The sequence below is a fragment of the Megascapheus bottae genome, chromosome 14 (genome assembly GCF_031878675.1).
Source record: "Megascapheus bottae isolate mThoBot1 chromosome 14, mThoBot2.hap1, whole genome shotgun sequence".
NCBI lineage: Eukaryota > Metazoa > Chordata > Mammalia > Rodentia > Geomyidae > Megascapheus > Megascapheus bottae.
This window is the reverse complement of record NC_143522.1, coordinates 2,248,973-2,275,918: the sequence shown is the minus strand read 5'-3', so window position 1 is coordinate 2,275,918 and position 26,946 is coordinate 2,248,973. Positions and strand designations below refer to the sequence as shown.

At 42.1% G+C, this 26,946-nt stretch overlaps 1 protein-coding gene across 1 annotated transcript; it reads right to left on the bottom strand.

Moving 5' to 3' along the window:
* Positions 1-22,894: 22,894 nt before the first annotated feature.
* On the bottom strand, positions 22,895-24,615 carry Six6 (SIX homeobox 6). Its single transcript, XM_090345372.1, has 2 exons — positions 24,044-24,615; positions 22,895-23,105 (listed from the first exon to the last, which is right to left on the bottom strand). The coding sequence occupies exons 1-2, from the start codon at positions 24,613-24,615 to the stop codon at positions 22,937-22,939; spliced, it is 741 nt and encodes a 246-aa protein (XP_090201498.1). The 3' UTR covers positions 22,895-22,936.
* Between the last annotated feature and the right edge of the window lie 2,331 nt (positions 24,616-26,946).

Here is a 26,946-nt window from a genome sequence, read left to right as displayed (position 1 = left end):
TTTTGAAATAGGAAAGGGAAGGGGGAAAAACAAGATGATTAGGAGGGGGCAAGGGGAGAAAAATGGGGACAGAAACATGAGAAGGGGTGTCAATGTATGAGAAGTAATGCACTTACTACCTATAACCCTTCTATACATTACCCCAATAATAAAAATTAAAAAATGGCATGTGAGTTAGATAAAATACAATACTTTATTTAATCCAATGTTTCAAAAGTAGAATTTCAATATAAACAATATAATCATAGTCCTAGATCCCCAAATCCACAGCCTCATACGTGCTAGGTAACTTGCTGTACTAGTAATATATACTTATATATAGGAACATAATATATACTAACATACTAATTAGTATATTATTTAATTAAGTTATTTTAGTATAATAATTGATACATACTAATAATATATGAATATATATTTACCCTAGCCCCAATATATGCTACTATCAATGAGATATTTAAATTCTTTGCTTAGTACTAAGACTACCAAATCTAATTTAAACTTACAGCACAGAATCCAAGCAAAATTTTTATAGTACAACAAATACTCAATAGCTATATGTGGATAGCAGCTTCTATATTGGACAACAGATGTTTAGAAGGCAGTTTAGTTTAGTAACAAGTCCAGAATTCAACTTGCTGCACACATAGTTGGAAGTTCTTTTCTGTTATTATGCTGCATTATTCCTACAAAGCAGGAAAAGGGAGGCTAGGAGGAATTCCTGACCTTCTCCCCCATCTAAGTAGGTTATAGTTTTAAAAGATAAAAAGAAAGCTACTGAAGTAAAACACTATTGTAAGACATTGCTAAGGAAGCTTCCGGCCATGAAATGCAATGATACTGCCAATTTACATAAATCCATTATGCTAAATGTTCTACTCTAAACTGAACCCTAGGGTTTGGAATGCTTCTGAACGATTCTTTTTCTCAAATATGATCCTAACTCACATGCTATGCTCACTCCAATGCTGTGAAGAAGTGGTTATTTTAAAGCAAATTACAAAAGAGGCTTTCCATAGTCACATCCTCTCAAGGTGAGAGAAAGATTATTTTAGATTATCCTCTGTTTTGCTAGCTATACATTTGTTGTCTTTGATTCCAAGGATAAGTGGATAAATATGATGGTTTGCATTTGCTCTATGACTAGTTAGAAATGGCTCTCTAAAGCAAATGTTTCTATTTTTTTGCTTTAGCTTTACTAAATGATCTGAACTGAAGTGATCTTTTAAAATGGCTGCGATGCACTCAGTGTTTTTGAAAGCAAAGCATTGTAAGCATTTAGATCCTTCCTCATTATTAGCACACAGTGACTCTTCTTGTAGAATTAATGCATGGTGCTTCCATTAAGTGTTCTCAGCATCCACTCAGAAATAGGCCAATCTATTGTCCCCTCCACTAAGTAAATGTTCATACATAAGACAAAAAAATTCAGAAACAGCCACATGCACATATTGGTTTTGATTTCTTTCTTTCTTTCTTTCTTTTTAAAGATATACTTAGGAGCTTCAGGGAGAGCCATAACAGGAAGTGATAAAAAAAAAAAAAACAACAGGAAAAACAGCTAGGTTTTTAGAGACATCATAGTAGCATTTTAGAACCCCAAGATAGTTGCCAATTAAAAAAAATACATGGGAAAGAAATGGATTAAAAAATAAGCTGATTAGATTAATGAAAATAAAAGAAAGCATAGAAAATTTCAAATACACGAGCACTGTGGGTTTCTCAAGAAGTCTAGTTGCACGAATGAAGCATGATTTGAGGTAGCTGAAGCGAAGGAGGCTTTTATTTCTTCATATAACTGAGAAGTCTGAGGCGCTTCCAGCCTTGGTTATGTCTGAGTTCAGGATCTTGAACAGTGTTTTCATGCTTTTCTTTTCTTCTCTGGTATGCCTCTTTCTCTGCTCCTTTTTGCCTTTTTTCAGTGCGGTCTCTACCCAAATGGCTTCTAGTAATGTAGGCATCATTATCTTACAGCTTAAAATCCAAAAGAAGAAAAATTAATCCTTGAACCCCCAGTTAGGAAAATTACATGAATTATTGATTGTTCTTGGTTGGATTACTTGTCAGAACAATTTCTTGAATGGTTAGTGGATACTTCCAGGGGACTATTATCCTGAAATCTGCTGAACCTAGCTCACACACAGGCTTGCCCCTTGGTGGTAGAAAGAGAGGTGGGATCCTGATTAGGACAGTGGAGTGACACCTCAAAATGAAGTAGTAACAGGATGGGCTGGGAAGGTGGCTCAGTGGCAGAGTGCTTACTTAGCATACATGAGGCCCTGGGTTCAATTCCTCAGTTCCATATAAACAAATAGTAATAGTAAAAAGAGTGCCAGATACAGGTGGCTGAGTGTAGTCCTATGTACGCAGTAGGCTGAGATCTGAGGATGAGGATTCAAAGCTAGCCTAGGCAGATGAAAGACTTATTCCCAGTTTACCAGAAAAAGGCCCCAAATGGAGGTATGGCTCAAGAGGTAAAGCACTAGCCTTAGCTGAAAAAGCTAAGTAAGCAAGAGTCTGAGGCCCAGAGTTCAAGCTCCAGTACCAGCACAAAAGGAATAACAAAGAAATAGTTGAAGGGTAGAAATAGTGATCAGTTCTCCACAGCTATTGAAAAAATATACCAGTTAAATATTTAAGAAAAGTGATTTTCAAACTTGGATAATGTATTAAATACCAATTCTGACCAATTCTGAGTAGAGGCCTGAGGTTATATAGGTCTAGCAAACTCTAGGGACCATCCTAAAGTAGCAATATTCTAAAAGATATTTTTTATTTTTATATTATTATTATTATTATTATTATTGCTGGTCCTGGGCTTGATCTCAGGGCCTGAGCACTGTCCTTGGGCTTTCCTTGAGGCTAGCTCTCTACCACTTGAACCACAGCACCACTTCAGGTTTTTCTATGTATATAGTGCCAAGGAATCGAACCCAGGTCTTCGTGCATGCTAGGCAAGCACTCTGCCACTAGGCCAAACTACCAGCCCCTAAAAGATATTTTTAGATGGGAATAATTTTTATACCATTTTGTCAGTACAGACTTGAAGACTCTTATTAATATGAAGTTGAGTTTTAAAGGATTTAGATTTGGTTATTTGAAATGTATATATATATTTACATCTTTATATATATAAAACTTTATTATAAAGGTGATATAGAGAAGGGCTACAGTTACATAAGTTAGATGAAGTGTACATTCTTTTTGGACAATGTCATCCCTTCCCTCTCTCTCTCCCAGTATTTCTTTTCCATCTCCTCCCATAGGTTGTATAGTTAGTTCATTTTAGTTAGTTGCATTTGTTCACTCTTTGTCCTTCCATTCCCCCCCACCACGACAGATAAATAGACAAGATAAAAAGAAAAAAGTGGCCGGGAGTTTGGCCTAGTGGTTAAAGTGCTTGCCTAGCATGCATGAAGACCCGGGTTCGATTCCTCGGTACCACATACATAGAAAAAAGCCGGAAGTGGTGCTGAGGCTCAAGTGGTAGAGCTCTAGCCTTGAGAAAGTCCAAGGACAGTGCTCAGGCCCTGAGCTCAAGCCCAGGACTGACAAAAAAAAAAAAAAAAAGTGAAAACAACAAAGAAAAAGAAAAAAAAACCTCTTGTTTCCATTCCCTTGAGTTTATTTCAGTAAGTGTATGATCAGAGGCACATAGGCATTGTGCCTTTGTGTTCCTCCCCTAATAATAACTTCCGGTGGTCTCACTGTGTGTGAATGCTTGGAGACCTGTATAATTTATCATGTCCCATTGTATTTTAGATCTGGTCTATTTTAGATCTAGCTTTTGCATATGAAAGAAAAGATGCACCATTTGTCTCCTTAAGCTTACCTCACTTAACATGACTTGTTCTAGGTCTCTCCACTTCCATTCAAATGACATTGTATTATTTTTTCTAGTGGCTATGTAAATTCCACTGGGCATAGGGACCGTAGTTTTGGGATCCCCTCTTCTAATGCAGGGTATCTTGGCTGTTTCCACAACTTGCAGCAGTGAAGTTATTTGAAATATTTTCATGTGAGGCATAATCATACAAACTTTGATATTCTTTTGGGCCAGTAAGGGTTTGTGATATTTTCAGTACTTTTGGCTACAAGGGCAGCAATTATCTACTTATCTTAAATATAGCATTGAGAAATATTGAAGTAAGACAAAGAAGGAATTTGTTGTTTTATTGTGAGGAAGAGAGATGTCAGGCTAGGCTTGAATTGTAATTGCTGGGCTGGAGCTGAAGGGGACATTTTTTTCCCTGGAGACAATGGGAAGTCCAGGTGGGTAGAGTATGACTTGTGAGTTCTCAGCAACAGAGGGAATTGGCAGTTCACAGCAAGGCTCCAGTTTCAGGACTGAGGTCCAGCAAGCACTGTGGGTGGGGGATGGGCACAGAAGGTATAGGGAATGAGCAGACGATACAGACACACTTAAGATGCTAGGATATGAGGCAAAAGATTATTGTGGAAGCATGGTTGAGGTTGAGATGGAGGCTAGGCCCCACAATAAGGCTGGCTTAATGTCTGTTCCTAGTGCTCTTCACATTCCACAATAGAGGGATTATAAATCTTAGAGCATGAGAAAGTGGAGGAGTAAAACTATGGGTGGAATCCAAAGGCCTCTGCTATAAAGGAAGGGTGGATAGGCGTGGAGTCAGGCAAATGATTAACAATTGGACAAAGCTGCCAGGCTCTTATGGGTGGCCTTTTACTGAGATTTTAACCGTTATTGAGGACATTCATTGCTGATTTGTTATTTGAGAAAGAAATGTATTCTTTCTATCAGAGTGGTTATGAGAGTAAATGACAAATGAATTGTTAACCAAAGTTTTTATAATTGCCCAGAGGCCCTGCTAGGATTTTTTTCTCTTCATTATTTTCTTACCAGAAGAGGTTTAGGATCAAAAAGAGAAATCTGATTAGTTATGTTTCCAGAGTATATATATTTTCTGCAAATAGTGGGAAATCTAATAGAATTGTTCTCAAAATATAGGTTGTTTATATTAAAAATTTATAGAGGGCCAGGAGTTTGGAAGTCCCGGGTTTGATTCCTCAGTACCATACATAGAAAAAGCTGGACATGGTGCTTTGGCTCAAGCATTAGAGTTCTAGCCTTGAGAAAGCCCAAGGGCAGTGTTTAGGACATGTGTTCAAGCCCCAGGACAGGCAAAAAAAAAATCGAAAACAAAAAGTTATAGAGTGAGCCTTGTAAAGTTGAAACCTGCTTTGTTCAACTACTTGAGGATAATTTTTAAAAATTAAAGATTGATAAAGGCAATATTCTAATAATATATGGGAAGTCATGAGGACTTTAAATTGCAGAGATACATCTGTTTCCTGTCTGATAGCTTTGAAAAGATCTGCCATTGCTTTCATTCTGCCTATCTTCTCCCCATTGATTAGGGATAGGTATAGAAATGAACTACTGGAGTCCTTGAAACTTGCTCTGACATTGGGAGAGCACCCAGGACTCCTTCAAATTTTCCCTCTACAGAATGGATGGAAAAGAGGATGAAATTTTATTGGAGATATAAGTAACTTTGATTTCCTTAACTGCCACCCCCTCTTATAGAGCAGTAGAAGATACGTAGAAGGCAATAATGATCATACAAATTTAAGAAGTCATTCAGAGGCAATATGTTTTCATGATTGAGATGAAAGATTAAGAAACAGCACATTTTTTTAATGATCCTAGATCAGCATTGATTAGGGAATGCCACATTAGCAACTAGATAAAAATTAAAAACTGTACCAGAAGGGAGTCATAGTGACTCAGCAAAGGTAATCTGGTACCTAAGACAGAATGTTCTTTGTTGCCTTGTCTTTTTTGCGGGGGTGAGGAAGGGAAAGGAGAGAAAGACAGAGGAGAAAAATTAATTTAATGTTTTACATTAATGTGAAATAACTCAAAATGACTTTTCTTGGTTTCATTCAGTTTGAGTTAATGAATGAATAAACACATGTTTATTTGATGGAAGCTCTATCACTCCCACTTGGAAACACAAACATTCTGGAATCTTCTTATGAAGAACCTGTTATGCTACCTCAGAATAGGGGATAAGGTAGCTTTTACTTTTTATTTAGTGATACTTTTCAGCATAGAATATTTGCAAAAATCATTATGAAGGTTTGAACTGTATTTTTTCTTCAGTTCCCCTAAGGTTATTTATATAATCATTATATAACTATGAAAACCAGGAGATTAAAATTGGCACATTGCTAATATCTGAATTTTGAGCCTTACTGGAATTTCAGGACTCAACATAGGACTCTGCATTGATTATATGTAATTGTATGTCTTTAGTTTCCTCTAACAGTGCTGTTTCTGAAGAATCATGGTTAGTTTCTAGAACGTCTCTCCATTTGAGTTTATTCAATGTTTCTTTCTGAAGAGATTATACATTTTCAACAAGAATATCATGATGTTACCTGTGTCCAAGGTACATCATAACTGATGTATTATTTCTGGTGGTGTAACTCTTTGTGAAACACATTTTGATCATTTCCTTATACCGATTGTGTTCGGCTCCTTCACTGTCAAGTGAAGAATTTCCCTTTGTAATCGACAGCTATGTTGAGATACTTTGAGAGTTTGCTAATATTCTGTCATTCCTCAAATTTTTTTCTGCTAAATTCTTCACTCATAGGATGTAACCTACGACAATTTTTACTGCCATATTTGCCTAATCGGGCTGGGAGTTTGGCCTAGTGGTAGAGTGTTTGCCTAGTATTTGCCTAATGGCAGCTATTTTGTTCTTATTCTCTCTAACCCCTGCAAATTATAATTCTCTACAAAAATATGCTGCCCTTTCTTCTCCATTAATTTATTGGATTATGTATTTCTATTAATGTGGACTTGTGAATATTTCGTTTATGGGCTGTAATCTAACGCTCTCATTAGGCAATTCAGTTGTCAAAATTGTTCCAGATTTCTGACACCATTTGAGGCACCACTGAATTGGTTCCTCTATGCTCTTGACTTGCCCCTACTCTTTGTTATTTTTTCTTTTTGAATGATTTCTTTGTTTCCTAGTAGTATGAACCTACCCAGACTCATCCTACTACAGCCCCTGAATCAACCTCTCTAAGCACTCTTGATTCCTTTTGTCAGCTTTTTTCCACAGTCTTGCACAGCTAACTCTTACCTAGGGCAGTCTTTTGGGTGTGATGTCCTTTTGTACTCAATTGTTTTTCCTCTGCTTTTTTCTTTGGAAGGACACACAAAGTATTTGGAGCCAAGAAAGCTTTCTTTTGTCTTCCATTCCTTTTGGAAGTATGGGTTTGCTTTTTTTTTTTTTCCAGACCTGGGGCTTGAACTCAAGGCCTAGGCCTAGGCACTGTCCTTGAACACTATTTTTTTTTGCCAGTCCTGGGCTTCGGCTCAGGGCCTGAGCACTGTCCTTGGACTTTCTCAAGGCTTAGCATTCTACCACTTGAGCCTCAGCACCACTTCCAGCTTTTTTCTATGTATGTGGTACCAAGGAATCGAACCCGAGGCAAGCACTCTACCACTAGGCCAAACTCCTAGCCCTTGAACACTATTGTTGTTATTCAAGGCTTAGCGTTCTGCCACCACTTGAGCCACAGCTCCGCTTCCAGCTTTTTCTGTGTATGTGGTTCTGAGGAATCTAGAGCTTTGTCCTTGCTAGGTGAGCATGCTACCACTAGGCCATGCTCCCAGTCCTGGGTTTGCTTTTCCTTGCACTCTATCAGCAAGAAACCTTTGGCTTGGATCACAATCTTAGAGTCTACTCTTGTTTACTGTACTGACTAACTCAGATGTCTGCACTCAGATTCAGCCCAATAATAAGAGGAGACAAAATCGGGTGCTGGATAAGAATAAAGTTTCCAGTTAGCTTTCATTGTATTGATTAGATTCAGAAGTAGGGAAGGGTAAATATTATTTTTCTCTCTGGCCCTCAGGGTGCCTGTGGCTTGAACTCTTGGTGGTAGAGATGTCAGAATACTCTACATGATGGAATGGCTTGAGGAGGTAGAGCTAGGCCAGGAGCCCTCCAAAACTCTCTAAACCAGGTTGTAGAAGCTGGACAATAGTCACTCTAGTACAAATTGTCTTGCCTGTTTCATATTTCCTGCCTATTATTCTTTAACTTTAGGTTAAATTTTTATTCCTAAGTGTGGTTTCACACTAGTGGTATGTAAGGGATTTTAATGGCAGGCTTGTCTCATGGGATAGAAATACAAGTGCCTGGGGCTGGGAGTTTGGCCTAGTGGTTAAAGTGCTTGCCTAGCATGCATGAAGACCTGGGTTCGATTCCTCGGTACCACATACATAGAAAAAAGTCGGAAGTGGTGCTGAGGCTCAAGTGGTAGAGCTCTAGCCTTGAGAAAGTCCAAGGACAGTGCTCAGGCCCTGAGCTCAAGCCCAGGACTGGCAAAAAAAAAAAAAAAAAAAAGAAATACAAGTGCCAACAGTATCTTCTTCCTTGTGGCTAGAGAGGAATTATAATATCTGGGGGGTCACTGTGTTTGATGGTGTGGCAGTCTCATGCAATAACAGGAGTGTGGTAGCCTGATAAAGTGTTAAAAGGTAAGAACACTGCAAATGCAGTCTAGGGAACTCTCAGGTAGTTTTTAACTACCTGAAGACACACCATCCATTGTAATTTTCATATATCTTCAAGTGGGACCTGGGAATTTATTTTGTGGTTCTTGTGAAGGTCCAGAAATTTGGGATAAACCTACTATCTTGCTTATTTATCTTGCTTGTTGGGGCCAACCATTTCTAGTCTACTAAGATCAGGTTGATTTTTGTTTTCCCTGCATTTTGCTATTGTAGTGATTATACTCTCAGTTATACTTTTTCATTCAAGTCTAGAGGGAAAGTATTGACTTAAAACCATGGTTTATGATACTCACCATGATTTGCTATGGGGTGAGAGAACTATGGCTCCATCTGAGTTGTCTAAAATCTACTCCCTTCCTTCTTTTGGAGCTGAGATCATCTTCAGGACTCAACCATCTTTTCCATGGGTTCTCTAAGATTTCTAGAATTGACTCAGAGACTACCTGGGTGAGACGCTTCTGAGCATTAGAACAGGATTCATAATAGTTTGAATATTTGGATTTATTTGAAATGGCAGGGAGCTTGTTCACTGTGCAGTCACTTGTTGATAAGTAAACTGTTTGAAGGTGAAGGGTCCTTCAGTGCAAGTTGAAAGTTAAAAGTGCTTGGCACATATGAAGTACTCAGTTACTGTGAACAAGTAGATGAGGATGCTATAGGATGGTTGAGAATATTAGAGGTTGGCAGTGAAACTGTTTTTTCTCAAGAAGAAACGACTTATAGAAAAAAAATCATATGATAAACCAAATACCAGCTTGCTTCTTTTAGCTAATAGGATGCTATTTTATATACTTATGAATTGTTTATCAAAGTAGATTATATGTCTAAGGACTTGTTATTCAACCTTTAAACTAGCAGAATGGGGTTTTTTTTGTTTGTAAACTATAAGTTTTATTGCTTATGAGCATAATCTATCAGGATGATTTGTATGACTCCATTTGGGTGGCAGAACTTTCCAAGATCTGTCGATCATTAAGAAGAAAGAGTGGGAGTCCATGGATAGAAAGATCGGAGATGAGGGGCCGGGAGTTTGGCCTAGTGGTAGAGTGCTTGCCTAGAAAGATCGGAGATGACTACAAAAGATACTTAAAATCCCTTTCAATCAAACATTTAATGTATTTTCAAAGTCAACTTTATTGAGAAATAATTTGTATACAATACAAAAATTCTCTTACCTGAAAGTACAAATTTTAAAAAGTTCTGGCAAAAGGACAATTTTTAAACCTAATTAGTAGAGGAAGACTATGAAGAATTCTGACTCTAACAATACTTTTCTTTTAGTACTGGAGTTTAAATTCTTTTTTGTTTGTTTTTTGTTAGTTGTGGCTCTTGAACTCAGGGCCTGGGCACTGTTCTTGGGATTTCTCAAGGCTAGAGCTCTACCATTTGAGCCACAGTATCACTTCAGGCTTTTTCTGTGTATGTGGTAGTAAGGAATTGAACCCAGGGCTTTGTGCATGCTAGGTGAGTACTCTAGCACCAGGCCAAGCTCCTGGCCCCCCCTGGGGTTTAAATTCTGAGCCTTATGCTTAAGCATTCTGCTGACTGAGCCACAATTTCAACCCTGTTTACTTTAGGTTATTTTTCAGCACAGTCTCAGACTTTTTGCCTGGAGACCACCTGGCAAATCCTCTAACTGCGATCCTGGAACTGTGCTTCCTAACTAGGTGCCAGAAGCAAACTATCATGCCTAGCAGTTGAGATGGGGTTGTATTTGATTTTTATCCAAGCTGGCCAAATCTTTGATTCTTCCAATCTTCATCTCCTGAGTAACTGCAATTACAGACACTTGGCTAATACTGTAATAGCTCAGCCATTTTGGGGTCCCTAATCCCCTCAACAATGGAGTCACCAGCACTCAGTGAATGAAGCTAGGAGTCAATTTAATAAAGCAGAGGCTACTCTCCACCTTTGGGCTGATAGAGAGCAGCCCCGACCTTTTGTGGGGCTGAGCTTTTAAAGGAGAGCACCGCACACAAGTTGTCCTGGTCACCAGGAAAACACCACACGCAGGTGGTCAAGCAGTTGAAGTATTTTTACAAAAAACAAAAACAAAACCAGAATTAGACAGCTAATCCTGACAGGTTACTACAAATGCTTCATTATTATTATTGTTGTTGTTATTATTATTATTACTATTTGCCAGTTCTGGTGCTTGAAATTGGGGCCTGCTCACTGTCCTTGGACACTTGTTGCTCAAGGCTAGTTCTTTATCACTTTTTACAGCATTTTCTGTGTATGTGGTACCGAGGCATCAAACCCAGGTCTTTCTGCATGTTAGGCAAGCACTTTACTGCTAGGCTAGGCTCCCAGCCTAGTTAATACTTCTTTATATGAAATAATTTTATTTGCATCCTTTGCATTTAGCTTCAACATCAGTATCTTTAGAATCTGCAAAATTGCGAGTTCCATTTGTTGAGATCACTCATAGAATTTATGAGCGCATAGCATCCCCATCTGTGTTTAGGTTATCTGAGCCATACAAATTTTAAAACCAGGCCATGTGTATTTCATAAGGAAAATTGGTTTCTCCTTTCATCTCATTTGTGAGTGCTTTTTACAACAACAATGAAAAATTCACTGTGTTTAGCTATTATGTTTTTCATTTACTTTTAACCTTTATTTATTTGTTTATTTTGTAGCTTAGGCTGGCTATGAGGCTCTTAGGCTCTGATTCACATGGTTAAACCAATCTGAAATATGCAAACCTGGGCATTGGCAAGTTTTCTTTTCACCTCAGCCCCTCACATGCCCAGTCACTCCCCCCAAACCTGAAATTATTGGTTAGAAATCCTTTAGTGTCTCTAAGAACTGATTCATTCATATACGAATAAATATAAATACAAGATATTACATTCCCACCTTAAAATAAAATCTATCATCCTTTCATTAACTTTCTCTAGCAATCAGTTGCCCATTCTTCCTTTTGTCTTTCCCCTTGGAGAAAAAAAAAAAAAAACTTACTTTTTGCTTGAACTTCAGCCCATTCAGACTAAAATTTCCAGGGATGGAGTGTAAGAATCCCGATTTCCTTTAGTTATGCTCATTAATTCATTTGCTTCATTTATTCAGTAAAGATCTATTGATTTTCTGCTGTGCAAAAGTTCTTGGAGCTTAAAAGGATTGTGGATCTTTCCTTGGAAATATAAAATGTGAACCTAAGAAACTGTAAGAGAGCCGGGCATAGTGGCTCACAGCTGTAATCCTAACTACTCAGGAGGCTGAGATCTGAAGATCAAGGTTCAAAGCCAGCCCAGGCATTAAAGACCATGAGATTCTTATCTCCCATTAACCACTAGAAAATGAGAAGTGGGGCTGAGGCCTATTAACCCCACCCCACCCCACCGCCCCCCCCCCCGCAAAAAACAAAACAAACAAACAAAAAAAAAAAACCATGAGAGATGCACAAAACATCACAGCAGTTCAAACAGGGGAGAGGTTTGGCACAAGGAAGGTCCTTGGAGAAAATAGCCTTTGTTTTGAGCCATGAAAGTTGAGTTTATGTATTCATGGAAGAAGGGTGAGGGAAAAGGAAGAACATTAATATTCTATGTTGTATCTCCACACTCTGGTTTGCACATGATAGAAACTCCAAGTAGTCTAAGCAGTAAATAGGAAGATGCTGTTAGCTTCTGTAATCAAAACATAGACAGAAAAGGCTGCATCAACAACATTCAGAGACTTTACCAGTGTTAGCATGTTCTAGTTGTCCTTATTTTCCTGTGGCAGATAATTAGGCTTGTCATTGTAGTTACATTTTTCTCAGTCCAAGAGTTCAAAAAAAACCAAAACCAAAACCAAACAAAAAAACAAAACCAAAAACTGCTCCTCTGCTTCCAATTCAAAATTTTCTGGAATAGAATAGGCCAATTTGGCTTTTATTCTCCACCCTGGTTTGAGAGATTCTGTGTTTGGGTATCTCCACCAGAAACACTCCCTCGGCCTAATCTAGACTCTGTTTAGAGAGTGCATGAACAGATTTGAAGACCAAGTAGAGGAATCTTTAAGGCAACTGTTTTAATGGAATGAGGTAAGCAAAAGTCAAATTGAGGTTAGGAAGTAGATAGATAGAGAGACAAGAAATGGAGGCAGAAGGCAGACAGCATTGTGCAGTCTGGTTTGGAAATGAGAGAGGATAGCTTAAGGAGTCCGGATAGCTTTTCTTTAAAAACAAAAACAACAACAAAAAAAAAACCAAACTTTTGAAATATTGGTAATATCTGATTCCAAAAACAGTCATCTACTCCATTGGAATTATTTGAAGGGTTCCTGGCTGCTTGACAACTGAAAATAGTTTTCTGGTAGCCCTCTATCGATGTCTGAACTGCTACCATTAGTGATTTGGGTTATTGAATTAAAGGATTATCTTCTAGCAGTTAGTAAGTACCTTCCCAGGCCCCCATCTGCAGATAATTCATTAAGCTTTTAGCAGCTATTTATATGTTGATGTGAATTGGTTTATCTGATTTTTTTTTGTTGTTATTACAACTGAGAGTGGATTATGATAAGGGGAGGGTGAAGAACACTGAAGTGCTTTAAAAAAAACCCAACAGACAAGATTTTATTATTGTTAAAGAGTTGTACAGAGAGGATTCAATTCAACCTATCAATTTATAAGTACAATACATCTTGATCACCATCACCTCTTCCATCATTCTCCCCCACCTATCCCAATCCTGCCCATCTCTTCAAATTACCTACTTCCATTTCCACATATGTACACAGAGTAATATGACTGTATTTATCCACCAGTTTGGGAAGTGGCACCTGTAAATTGGCAAGGTGGAGAAGACAGGTAACCAGCTTCAAAGAGGGTAACTTGTCCTCTTCAGAATATTCTATCCAGCTAGCTCTTCATTGGCAATCTTAAACATACACACACTTCTCCACCAGTGAGTCATTCTTAAAATAAAAATAAAAACTTTTTCAGTAGAACACCATTAAATTTCCTGGGAAAACACATGATTTCAGGTGACAGAAAAGAAAAAAATACTGGCATTGGAGCCCGAAAACTCATTCTCATCAGTCACTGTTTATGCAGAGGCAGAATTATCCAGAGGCAAATGGTGCTTAGGTTTCCAGATCAGGCACTTACACAGGCCCCTCAAGGCCTGGAAGTGGTCCTAGCTATATAGTTGTACTTTTGGAAAAGAAGGTAATTTAATGATAACAGACCACTGCTTCTTTCCATTTGTATTTTCTCTCTATTTCTCTGGTTGTCCTTGGATTAAATATGGTTATTTTGGAGATGTAGTCACTGAGGAAAGTTGAATTAGAAATGCAATCACTTAATTTGGGTTTAATAGTGTATTGGTATGGTCTGTGTTACCTTTGTGCAAAGTTACTATTGCAATAAAGGAATGTGTAGCAAGAATATTCTTGGTACCTACTGTGTACCAAGCCATGTGAGAACAGCCATATCACACTGGTTAATGAGTGTTGCCATGCAAAGAGCATTCTTCAAGGAGAGCTGAAGGGCTGGGCACCTCACTGCTCATTTATGAAAGAGAATCCCCAAAGGGCATTACCAACAGTGAGCTAAGGGAGAGATACAAAAATTTCTAAACTATTAGTTTAAAAAAAAATAAATTTCGGGGCCGGGAGTTTGGCTAGAGTGCTTGCCTAGCAGGCACAAAGACTTGGGTTTGATTCCTCCGTGCCACATACATAGAAAAAAGCTGGAAATGGTGCTATGGCTCAAGTAGTAGAGCTCTAGCCTTGATAAAAACCCAAGGACAATGCTCAGGCCCCGAGTTCAGTCACCAGGACTGGCAAAAAAAAAAGTAAGTTTCACTCAACCTATATAAGAATGAAGGTTTTTGGGGGGGAAATGATTTGAGCTCAAGGCCTCAAGCTTCTGCACTATACAGCTGGAGCCACACAGTCTGTTTTTGCTTTATTTTTTTTCCAGATTGGGTGTCATGCTTTTGCCCACATATCTGAGATTATAGGCATATACCTACTTTGTTTTTGAGATAGGGGTTTGGCTAACTTACACTGGGGCTGACTGTGAGTAGCAATCCTTATATCTCTACTTCCCATATAGCTGGGATTATAAGTAGGTCTCATCATGCCTAACACCTGAATTATCTTGCAATTTGAAGATATACTATAAAATTGATGTTATATAAAGAAGCAATCAAAGAATATAAAAAATGAAAGGAAAAACTATGCTAGAGATGCATATATAGTAGTTAATAGAAATAATTTTATCATCTTGTTTTTTCTAACTAATGTAATTTCAGGTCTCATACCCAAGTTTATACTCAAATTTTACATATTTTATCTTCTTTTCCCTCTTAGGTGTGTGTGTGTGGTGATGAGCATTGCTAGGCAAACGGTCTACCACGGAGTTACAGCTCTATTCTTTTCCTTAATGAATTCTTCCCTACTTCTAAACTGTGTAAGCTTAAACCCCACAGGATCTGAATTCTTCCCTGGTCTTGTGACATTAAGGAAGTAACAAGAGCCAAGTTCCTGTGTGAAAGGTAGGAATAAGCCTGTTTCCTCACTTATATATAACAGAGTTCTTGTAAGGAGGTGAGACACTGCAGGTGAGAGGATATTTTCATTAGCTACAAAGTGCTATACAAATATAAGTAAAATACTGTCACTACTTTCCCTGAAAGAAATACTTTGTATTTCCCCTAAGGAGATATGTAATGGTTTCAGTGATTATACTGTTACATTTGCATTTATCCTGACTTGCAAGCTGGAGAAACCAGGATTCTTTTGGAGAGCTGCAAGTAAATGATAGGCAGCACCAGACAGGGAAAAGAGCCTAGGAAAGAATGATGGTATAACCTCAGCCCATCTGTTGTCACTATTTGAAAACCAACAATGGAGTCCTCCCTACTGAGGGTGCTGAACAAAATCAAGTCAGGATGACTAGATGTGGCTCAGTGATAGAGCAGGTGCTTAGCATATATGATACAGGGGATTCAATAGATATAATGTATATATGCAAACACACACAAGAAATATATTCCAAATATGTAGGTAACACCTGTTGAAATCAATTTTTTGTTGGTTTTTTTAACTGTATTTTTTTGGTCTTTTTCTTTTCTTATTTATTTATTTATTGGTACTTGGGATCAAACCCAGGACGTTGCACTTGCTAGGCAAGAGCTTTGCCACTGAGCTACAGCCCAGCCCCAAATCAATTTTTTAAGGCAAGTGTGTTGGCACATGTCACATCTGTTGTCTTTGAGAGTCTGTGAAAGATGCTTTATATGCATGATTCTAGCAACATTCAGAATATCCCTGGATATTAATTATCATGCCTAGTTTCTAGAAGTAAAACCTAAAGCTAGAGAGCAGAATAACTTGCCCAGATTCATAATGCTTAGATACTTCAAGTCAGGTTTGTTGACTTCATCCTGTGAGGTACCAACTTTGACAGGGTGCTTTTTCCTCGTTGCTTCTCTTTTTTAAACTGATGACTCCATATACAATCACCATTACTTGAAAAAATAATTTTGGAAATAAGATGCCTAGTATTTATGCACAATTCAAACACATAATTTGTTATGAATATAGAAATGCATGCATATATGTAATACAATAAAACAGGTTTTACTAGTGTTTAATTTAAATATACAAGTAATTGATAGCAATCTAAAATATCTAAAACTGAAATTCATGACATGCTAGTTTATCACCAACCAAACGTTTCATATACCAAATTAATATGGGCCATCTGAACTCAGGTGCTGATCTTTATTCTAGAAAATTCAAGACTCATCTGGTCATCAGTGAGAAAAACAAATAGTAAATGAGTTTTCTCAGGTATTATGTTGATAGTGTTAGGCAAAAATTACTTTCTTAGAGATGACTTACACCTAATTTATAGACAGTTCACTTCTGCTCATTAAAATTTAAAATTGAATGATTTTGTTGTCAAGTAGATTTTCTAGGGTTTTTGTAATCCAAGATTACAATGAAAATTCTACACCCTCCCCCACAAGCATAGGGTGGGGTTGAACTTGAGATGGATGGAAGGAGTACAGGTGAGATCCTAATTCTCAAAACCAGATACCTTGTCTGAGTTTGAGATTTTTTTTAAGTGATTACTTCTTATTTGTTGGTCAAGCCTGGAGTGAAAGGATAAAAGGAAGAGGAGGAGGAGAGGAGGAAAGGGAAAGAAAGAAAGAAGATAGAAAGGGAGTTATCGTCTTAGTTTGCTTATTCTTCTATAGCAAAAATATCTTAGACTTGGCAATTTGTCAGGTAGGGTAGTATGGGCTGGCTCTCTCTGCCTCTAACATGATGCCTTCAGTAATGTCAAGAAGAGTCAACACTGCATCCTCTATGGCAGAAGAGTGAAGAACAGTTTCACAGGGTCTTTCATAAAGACACTAATCCATTCATGAAGTCTGAGCCCCTATGACTTCTGCACTTTGTAAAGCTCCCACATCATAATACGATTGCACTGTAGGTTACATTTCAATGCGAATTTTGGAGGGACACAAACATTCAAGCCATTGCAAATATTTTCTACTGCTCCATAACTAATAAAATATTAGGAATTCTATCTTACAGGAGTTAGAGAGTATAATGGCTAGAATTTTGAAAACTAAGGAAGATAATTCTTACCCTATAGTTTGGGGAAAATGTATTTTTGTGATAAACTAATTTTCATATTAATGAATCCAAAGCCACAAAATTCTTTTTAAGATTATTTTAAACACTTTATATTCACCTCCATAACAATCTCTGAGATGTACATCATTATTTTTATTATCATTTCTAGTATACAAATGAAAACTGAAGCATACAGAATATCTAATTTTAAAGAAAATGTAATTAGGGGGAAAAAAAAGGCTGGCCATTAAGAATCTCAGAGCAGTTTTATAATTTGTGCATACTTTTTAGCCCCGGGCTCATATTCTACTCTTTTTGGTGAGAGATCTATCTCAGAATACTCTCATTTCTGCTTTTTTTTTTCCTTCTCATCAAAGCCACAAAATTCTGAGAAAAAAAAAAGGAAGAAAGAAAAAAAGAAAGAAAAGGAAAGAAAAAAAAAAAGACAACACCCATATGCCTAGCTGGAGGGAGCCAACAATGTGATCTGGGAGATTTTAAGTCAACTTTGGGTCAACCAGGGTTCGTTGTTTGCCGTTTCTATGAGTTCTGAGTTGGCAAAAGGTCCCCCCTACTTAGGTGGAACAGACAGATTTCAGTTAAGATCCATTAATTCATTGGGCTTAAAAATATATTGAGTACCTACAATTTAGGCTTGCTGTTGGGGATACACAAAGTGAGATTCCATTCCTTTTCTCCAAGACTTTGGGAGAAATAAGGGCACAGAAATACTACTACAGAGGGAACTCAGCAGAAAGGAAGCAATTCGTAGGGAGCTCACTGGTGGAGACCTCGGAGCAGGCCAGGTCGAGGGCGGTGCTCAGCCCAGCCTCTGGCACCGGCGTGAGCCCCCTCAGCTCCACCAAGGCTGGAAATGATTTAACTGTCCCCAGCAATTGCCTTTCTCTCTCTTTGTTTCCAGGGGGGGAAAGGGGAAAGGAATCTGGTTTATTTCCTCCTGGCGGGGTACGTGGATCCTAGCAGAGGGGTGCCAGGCAAGACCTAAACCCCGGGCCAAAAGAGCGTACAGCGGGAAGTGGAACTACCCGGGTTTTCTGAAGATGGGGCGTCCCGGTAGCTCTCCAGGCTGAGCCCCAGCCGCCCGCCGGCGCCGTCTCAGGGACGGAGTCTGGAACTCCCCTGCTCTCCCTTTGGCCTCGGCTGGGCCACTGGATCGGCGCTGCCCGGAGCAGGTGCCAACTACTACCCACCACGGCGTGGGGCTGGCGGGCCCCGCGTGGGACGGACGCAGGTCCAGGCTGGGGTGAGCGGCCGCCCCAGCCACGCGGCGCCCCAGGGCCAGCGGCCCCGGCCCGGCCGGGCTGTGCCGTGCGCACCCTCTCACCTGGGCGTCGGGTCGGGAGGGAGTGGCCGCCTGGAGCGAGTTGAGTGTGCCAGGGACCAGAGGCGGGACTCGAGGCCCGCACGTGGGCCAGGTCCCTGGGCGCTGGATAGGGAAGGTGGGCGCACGGAGTTGAGTGCCGCACAGTCGCGCTGGGAGCTGGAAGGAAGGCCCACTCTTCGCACGACTGGCATCCTCGGGCAGGTTTCTCCTTGGGGACAAAGTTCGAATCCTACCACCTCCCTCCCTAAGGGGGCGGCCCACCAGGAGCCCGCCGCTCTTCGGGGGTCCCCGCCGCTGCCACCACCTTCCCGGCCTGGCGCTGCAGGGGGAGGGGGATGGCCGCGCCAGGGGGACGCGCCGCGGCGCCCCGGCTAGCGCGAGGACAATGACCCCTTCTCCCCCCCGGACGCCTCCTCCTCCGACGCCCCCCTCGCTCCCCTCGCAGCCCACAAGCAAACCTATTAGCTATTCAGGCCGACAAAACCCCGCGGCCCCGCGCATTGTCCCGCGGAGCGCCGGGCCGCTGTCATTAGCCCTGATTACGCTGAGCCGCCTGACAGCCCCGCGGGCCGCTCCCCGGACCCCCCATTCACCGCCGCCCCCCGGCCCCGCCTCACAATGGGAGCGGAAATCGTCCGCGCTCGGGGTCCCCGCTGAATAGAGCGAAAAGCTGCTTCTCTCCTCCTCCGGGGCCCCAGTCTCATTCTCTTTGGATACAATATTTTTTTGCTTTTTGTTAAAATTAAGGAGAGAGAACGAGGTCAAGGAAGACCTTTGCTCAAGCTCTTTGCCTGTCATTTGTTTAATGTAAACAAAGAGCAAGCTCCCCCCCCCCCAGCCTCTCCGCCCTCCTCCTTCCCAGATTTTTATAAACAAACTAGTGAAGGGAAAGGGTGGGGGCGAGTGGGTCATTAAAGTGGAGGAAAGGAGCCCTGGCGGCGTCCGGGGACTGGGGCCGTGGGTGTTTGGGTGGTTCTGAGAGTTACGCACTGTGAAAGAGTCTGAGCTGAGGCTAGGGTTAAAACGCACCAGATGCTTGTCTGTTGAGATGTAAATAAATAAATAAAAATGCTTCTCTCCATTCTGTGGAGGGTGCCGCTTTTGAGGAAATTCTGACAGACGAATTAACCCAGCACGTGGAGATTTCCCAACCCTCCCAAAACCTTCGAGTCTTTTCCCTGCCTGGATATTTTGTTGTTATTGATGTTTCATACACACTGGCTAGGCCAGGATGAAGCGGATCCGGGAAAGCGTTTTAAAGAAAACTTGGGTGATAAAATTTAATAGGAAATTCTGGATTGTTACTATACACGGGCACTTGATGTAGCCCGGTGATAGAGCCAACTTGCCTAGGTTGAGTTTGAACATCATCAGCACCACAAGAATAAAAAAAGATAATGTGAAGATAAGGACTCATTAAAGAATGGATTATTTACAGGATTCAATTTAAAATAAGCACAATAACTTTTAAACAATATATCATTTCCTTAAGATTCTAAAGTAAGATTAAAGGAATAAGGAAACAGCATAGCTATTTCAAGATTTAATTTTTGACTGCATGTTAATTTAAGTAAATGGTACATGCAGTTTCAACCAAAGCAGAAAACAAAACAAAACAAAAAGTCTGTCTTCTTGGCCTTTTCACTTTCTCTAAGCAAGTTACATGTAATTTAAAAATTACTTTGTAGAGGGAAAACTTACTTCCTAGCTGTGTTACCCCATTTCTTGAGATTGCAGAATGAATACTTTCTTCTGTTTTTAGATATCACTTGAACTGGTGAGTGGACTGGGATTCTTTGAATCTTAAATTCCTTTATATCATTCCACCAAATGATCCTTTCCCCCATTAAACCTGGAATCATCAAAGTAGAAAATAAAATTTACCAAAAAATGTCTCTAAATATTGGCTTTGGACAAATCTATAGGGTGGAGCGGCGGGCACAAGATTGGTAATCTGGGATGTTCACTGTACTGCAGTATTTCTTGGAGGATTCAGAACTAGGGTGAGGCCAGAGAGACTCTCCCAGCCTGGTCAGTCCACACTTTAAGGAGGCATTCAATAACAAGCTTCCTGTACTTCCAAAGTACCCTGGGAATGAAGGCCTCCTTAAGTTTTGCAACTTGGTCTCTGAGTACTGGCTCTGCAGGAACTGTCTGGAGCTTTAGAATCAAAATTGGGTCTGGAGAGAACTCCAAGCCCTAGCCTTTCAGGACAGACACACCAAAGGGCATTTGTGTGCTTGAGGAAGAACACCAGATAGACAAAAGACATTCCCAATCCTTCTATCAAGGTATTCTTCTTGAATACTCCAGATAAGGGTATTGTACAAAATGACAAGCATTTAATAAACAAGCCCAATCTTGTTTAAGTGATTTAGAAAGCAAATATCCATCCCTACTGATGTCCTGGCCTTTCAAAGCACATCATCCCGTTTGACTTTTTTTGTTGTTGTTTTCTTCCTTTAAGGTCTTTTATTAGGTTTACATTTCCACATTTCTCCCTTTAAGAATTGTTAGTAAGCTTCTGAGCCAAAGAGCATCTTGACTAGGGTTGATAAATCAAATTAAAAGTACTTCAAAGGGGGTGAAGTGGGAGAAAAGTCCAGCTCCAGTGATTGAAAGATCAATGTCAAGTTTTGTAATTTGCAATCTGTTTTTCTAGGAAACAAGCTTAGAGATTTTTGGATAGCATTTGTTTTTAGAGTACAAGGATAGTAAGGTTTAAAAATTTTGGTGACGTGTATATGTACTACAAGATGAACATTACATGCTAAGAATATATTTATTGTTCTGTGTGTGTCAGTCCTGAGGCTTGAACTCAAGGCCTGGGTGATGTCCCTGAGCTTCTTTTGCTCAAGGCTAGCACTCTACCACTTGAGCCACAGATCCACTTCTACCCTCTATTAAATTTTAATGTGGAGATACGAGTTGCATGGACTTTCCTGTCAAGGTTGTCTTTGCACCTCAATAGTCAGAGCTTAGCCTTGTGAGTGGCTAGGATTACAGGCACGAGTCACTGGCTATTTTATATTTCTAATTGAGGCCATTACCAGGACAATGTAGTTATAAATTGTTTCATGTTTAGTGAGGAGATCAGAGTTTTAAAATGTCAGTCATTTTCTGAAGCCTTATTTTACCCTCAATGTACAACAAGATTACATATTATACCTCATGTTGGAATTGTTCTTGTGGAAAATTATTCATTTGAATATAACCCACAGGAAGATGGGGTTCTTCCTGCAGCAGGAAGATCCTATTCTAGTTATCTCCAGCCTTTTGGATTTTTTTAAATAAAAGCTCAAGTCTAAATGCAGTACATGCTTACCTAGCCTGGTCCCATGTATGCATTGGTTTAGAATGGAAGGGGCCCACAAATAAAGTGGAAAGCCTCTTTATTTACAGAATCTATGTGTCAGAAGACTGGCATTTTAACAAAATAAGATCCACTGTCTGAACCCCAAGTTTGGCTTTCTTAGTTTTTCCTCAAAACTGTTCACACTTTATAAAAATGGATGCCGATAGAGAATCCATAATTATGTATGCTCGAGATGTGGGAGACTGCATTACAAAACATGCTCTGGTTGCCGAATTCTGTCTTTAAATATGTGTATATATGTATATACAAGTGTACACACATGCATATACCTGAAATTTAACCTAGAGGGTGGTTATAGACCTACCAAGTGGTTATTTTAATATATATATATATGTATATATATCCACAGGGACACATTACAGCAGGCATATGATACAGACAAGACTGGTAAGACTGTTTGTACAAGATTCCAGCCCCACATGCCTGATAAAAGAAATGAGAAGATTTAAAAAAAATCTAAGATAACAGTTGCCTTATGAAGATTGCCCACCAAGTTGTTTTATTGTTTGGCTTCTCTACACAGAGAGGACCCGCTTGGCCATTTAGAAGCATCAAGGAAGTTCCCCAAGCTACAGAGAAACCTACCATGGCAGTCAGTCCTTAAATAAGTAAATAAACAGTATATATATGTTTTGTTTTGTTTTTTTAAAAAAACACTTTAAAGCAAAACTTATACATACATATATATATCAGCGTCCTTTCGACATGAAATAACCACAGAAGATTCAAGGCAGGTGCTCAGCGTGCAGTTCGGGTTCCCAAGGCGTCTTTTGCCACACAATCCTTCAGAAGAAGAAGAAAAATAAAAAAATAAAATGCAAAGCAAAGAGGTGGCACTGGGCCAGGCCTCACCGCGGGTCCGCGGAGTGGAAGCCAACCGGTGCCTCTGGAGCAGGGGCCGGCGGTGGAGCCGACGCAGCCACGCGAGCCCACGGGTCTCTGGCCGCCGGACTCCTCCAGCGCTGCATCTGTTGGTCTCGCCCTTTTCTCCCTCCTTCATTTTGCTCATCACTCTTCACTGGATTTTGTTGTCTGAGTGTGATGGGTGGGCAAGTCAGATATCACACTCGCTGTCGCTGGACGTGATGGAGATGGCCGAGGTGGCCGCCTTGCTGGATAGACTGGCGGTGGGGCTGGCGGCACCGCCCAGCACCTCCGGCGCGCCCTCGCCCTCGGCCAGCAGCGCCCGCCCGGAGCCCTGCGACAGAACCTGCTGCTGGAGTCTAGGACGGGGGACGGGAAGGAAGGGAACACGGGTCACCACGCGTCACACAGCCGCCCCGCAGAGTCTCCGTTTCCTCCGAGCCCGCCTACCTCCAGCCCTGTGTTGGGATTTTCCTTAAACCAGGACAGCTGGGGTCGCGGGGCGCAGGGGATCCAGGCCCGGGCCCCCGCGGGCTCTGCAGCAGCTTCTGGCCGGCGTCCCACCCTCCCCTCGGCCTTCGGGATGCTGGCATCACCCGACCTTCCTCAGTTATTGACCCACCTTTGGGAGATGGACTGGACTGCTGGGGAAGAGCCAGGGGACGGCTGGGGAGGACAGAGGAGGCTTCGAAACCGGGGACTCCCTTCCCAGCGGCTCATCCGCCCCAGGCTCCCGCTAGAGACCGGGTCTGCTCAAGCTAAGGGCAAAAACTGCCTGATGGTTACGCTGGGGAGTGGAACCCAAGTATTCGGTTAATGGAGACCCACACGCTAGAAAATGGGACGCTTTGGATGGCTCTTTGGGGGGGGGGGAGTCAAGGCTAGCTAGGAAGAAGAAAAGTCGCCTTTTCAGCCTCTTAGCAAGAAGACGCCCTGGAAAACTGCAGGGCGCGAGGATGCGCCGGGAGTTAAAACTCTCACAAAGCCTACACAGCGCAAACGAGCCGGATTTCCATTCGAATGGGCAGAGACTGGGCCCAGGCTCGCGGGAAGGAGCTTCAGGTGTTGCAGTCAAGCTAATGGCTTCTGGGATTTGACTCCTTGTTTCTCTCCTATCCCCAGTGAAGCCTGACCCCCAGAGCCAGGTGAGCGTGAGACCCAGAGAGGGTGCAAAAGCAAGGAGCGGGGACGGGAAGCCTCACACTGGAGTCCACACTCGCAACTCCTGCCCGGTCAGGGCGCCCGGGACGCCTCCCCAAGCCCTCTCGAGGGCACACAAAGGCCTCTAGGTACCAACCTGTTCTTGGCTGCAGCGGCCCGGTCCCTTTGTCGGCGATTTTTGAACCAGTTGCCCACCTGTGTGGGGGTGAGTCCGGTGGCCTGGGCGAGCTCCCGCTTTTTGCTGGGGTTGGGGTAGGGGTCCTGCAGGTACCACTCTCGGAGCAGGTGCCGCGTGCGCTCCTTGAAGCAGTGCGTCTTCTGTTCTCCGTCCCAAATGGTGCGGGGCAGAGGGAACTTCTTCCTCACGCGGTACTTGTCTACCGGCCCCAGGGGCCGTCCACGAAGCTTCTCGGCCTCCTGGTAGTGCGCTTCTAGCCACAGCGCCTGCAGCTTGGCGTGCGACTCCTTGGTGAACTTGTGGTTCTCTAGGATATGGTAGAGCTCGCGGTAGTTGCCAGCGTGAAAGGCCACGATGGCTCGTGCGCGCAGCACCGATTCATTTTTGTTGAGGGCCTCGCAGGCCGCAGGGGCCACGGGCAGCGACCACAGGAAGCGACCCAGCCGCTCCACATCGCCACTCTCCTCCAGGGTCTCGCATACCCCGGCCACTTGCTGGGGGCTGAAATTCAAGATCGGCAGATGGAACATCGAGGAAGCGCCGGCGGCAGCCAGGGGACACTGAGGCCCGGACCCGACGCGCAGCAGACGTTTGCAGGCCTAGCGGGACGCGCCAGGCTCTCCTGGGTGTGGTGGCTGGGGCGGGGCGGGGGGCTCCACTGCCAGGAGGGAGAGTCTCCAACTGGACGCGGTGTGGGGCGGCTAGGCGAGCCTTCGGCGCGGCTCTCTTCCCGCACACAGGCAAGCTAGCAGGCGCTGCTACTGGGGTGGGAGGATTGGCAGCGCCGGCGCCATGGAGACCCCCTGTCAGTCACTGGCCAACTCTGCCAATCAAGGCTGCGACCAGAGCGCCTGGGCCATTTCAGCACCTCCCCGTACCCGACAGCGCCCGCCGTTTGTGGGTGGACTTATCCTCAGTATTTTGCAGAAGCTGGAGGATGAAAAGATCGGTCGAGTGGCCGGGGAGAGAACACAAGCGAGGACTGTGGCGTTTCACTCTCTTTCCTTTCCTCCTCTGCCTCCCCCACCTCTTGTTTTCCCACCAAAGAGGCAGGGGTGCTATGGGAATTCGATTTGGGGGAGGGGAGGGCGATGCTATGCTTTTTGATCGATAGATGGACAGGTCTCCAGAAGACAAAGAGATGTGGCCAAACCCAAAATCCTCAAAGAACGCTCTATTTTTGTCGTAAGAAAACTGAAAACCTTTGGGGAGCTCACGCACCACCAAGAGAGGGGAAAGAGAAATGGATTTTGCCAAGTCTTCTAAGCATCCATTCCGGCTCCCTGCCCCCTCCTGCCCTTCTAGCTGCCAAAGCAGTTGAGAAGCTAATCTACAGCAGAAGGATCAGGATCTACAGCGGGATTTGTAGAAGAGGTCACTTCGATTCTATTCCCACTCCCTTCAAAAAACTTTCCAAAACATTTTAAAATGAAAGCAGGGACATGCTGGTAATAGCAACACAAAATCAAATACCTGAAGCCAGGTGGGCTGTAGAGGTCTCACTCAAATAAATACACCTTTAATCCCTTCTTCCCCAGTTTAATGGACTTGAATAAATGCACAGCCTTGCCACATTTAGAGTGAGAAGTCATTGCTAGGTCAGGACAGAGACTTAAAGGCTCATTTCAAAGATCTTTTAGACAATATTGATTCATGTCTCTTCTGAGAGGCTAATTTTGCGCCCCCCCATTAGAATATACAACTCTTAAGCTAGAGATAGGAATGTTGTCTTGTTAACCCAAAAGCAATTCAATAAAAGTAGAGAGATTCACAACAATGTGTTGGAGGGAGGTGGTGGTAGTGGTGGCTAAAACAAAACACTTCCTAAGCCTCTGGCCACTGACTCTCTCCTGCAGGGAGCAAAGGCCTTGTCAGCAGCTCTACATTCCGGCCAGTGGACTGAACTGGCAACTTTTATTGATTCACAATTGACATCCACATCAGACCATCTTCTGAGGCCTTAGTCACAGAAACCAAAGCAACTCTCATCTGAGCCTTTGATAAGGGGAGGGGGGAGAGTTATATAATTGGAAGAAAATCACTTGATTGATGGGGTATCCAACAAAAATGCCAGGAAAGTTTGGGGGAGGCTCATCCAACCAAAAATCAGATGTGAAAGTTCACCACTGAACTGGACTGCGCCAGGCTCCTTTTTCTTTAGTATCAAATACAATCTGAATGCAGCTTGTACAGATCTGGTAAATCAGAAGGCAGATAGATATCACAGATGGTTGGAGGTGTCGGGTCAGATCACGCTACGCCTGAGTGCAAGGCGAAGCTCGTTCTGACAGCAAACTCTGATATTATTTTCACAGACCTTCATAGTTCACTCAAAAAAAAAAAGCAGAGGAATAAAAAAAAAGAAGAAGAAGCCCTGCAACCATTTGCATCATTCTTCAAGATCACCAGCCGCCTCCATAGAGAGGCTTTCTTTTCAAGAGTTCATTTTCTTGAACTGTGACAGGGTAGGGGCAAATAAAGAGGACATTGGGAATAATGACAAAGCATAAATCTTCCCTAGCTCGGAGGGACTTCAGAATGGGCCCACAGGACAAGTTTGAGCGAGAAAAGTAGCACATAGGTCTTAGAATAAAGAAACAGGAGAGAATTTGTGCTGTAAAGACCCCTGAGGACCAAGCCAATTGCATTCTCCGAGCCTGCCGGCCAGGGAAGGAAAACCCGCCCTCCAGTCTCCAAGGTTTTCTTTATTCCCAGGACCCTACCACAAGTCCCAAGCAGATCCCAATCCCAGCACTGCCAGAGGAGAAAAGGAGGCTGGTCCCTGCTTATCTCTCCAATGCTCTTTTGCTGCAAGTGCAAGGTTTAAACCAGAAGGATTTGGAAAGCCTGGCTTTTACCTT

Excerpts from the sequence above, each read along its gene's own strand:
- Six6 (XM_090345372.1), bottom strand. The coding sequence starts at position 24,615 with ATGTTCCATCTGCCGATCTTGAATTTCAGCCCCCAGCAAGTGGCCGGG. Across the intron at positions 23,106-24,043 it reads GCCGCTGCAGCCAAGAACAG|ACTCCAGCAGCAGGTTCTGT; the intron begins GTTGGTACCTAG and ends CCCCCGTCCTAG.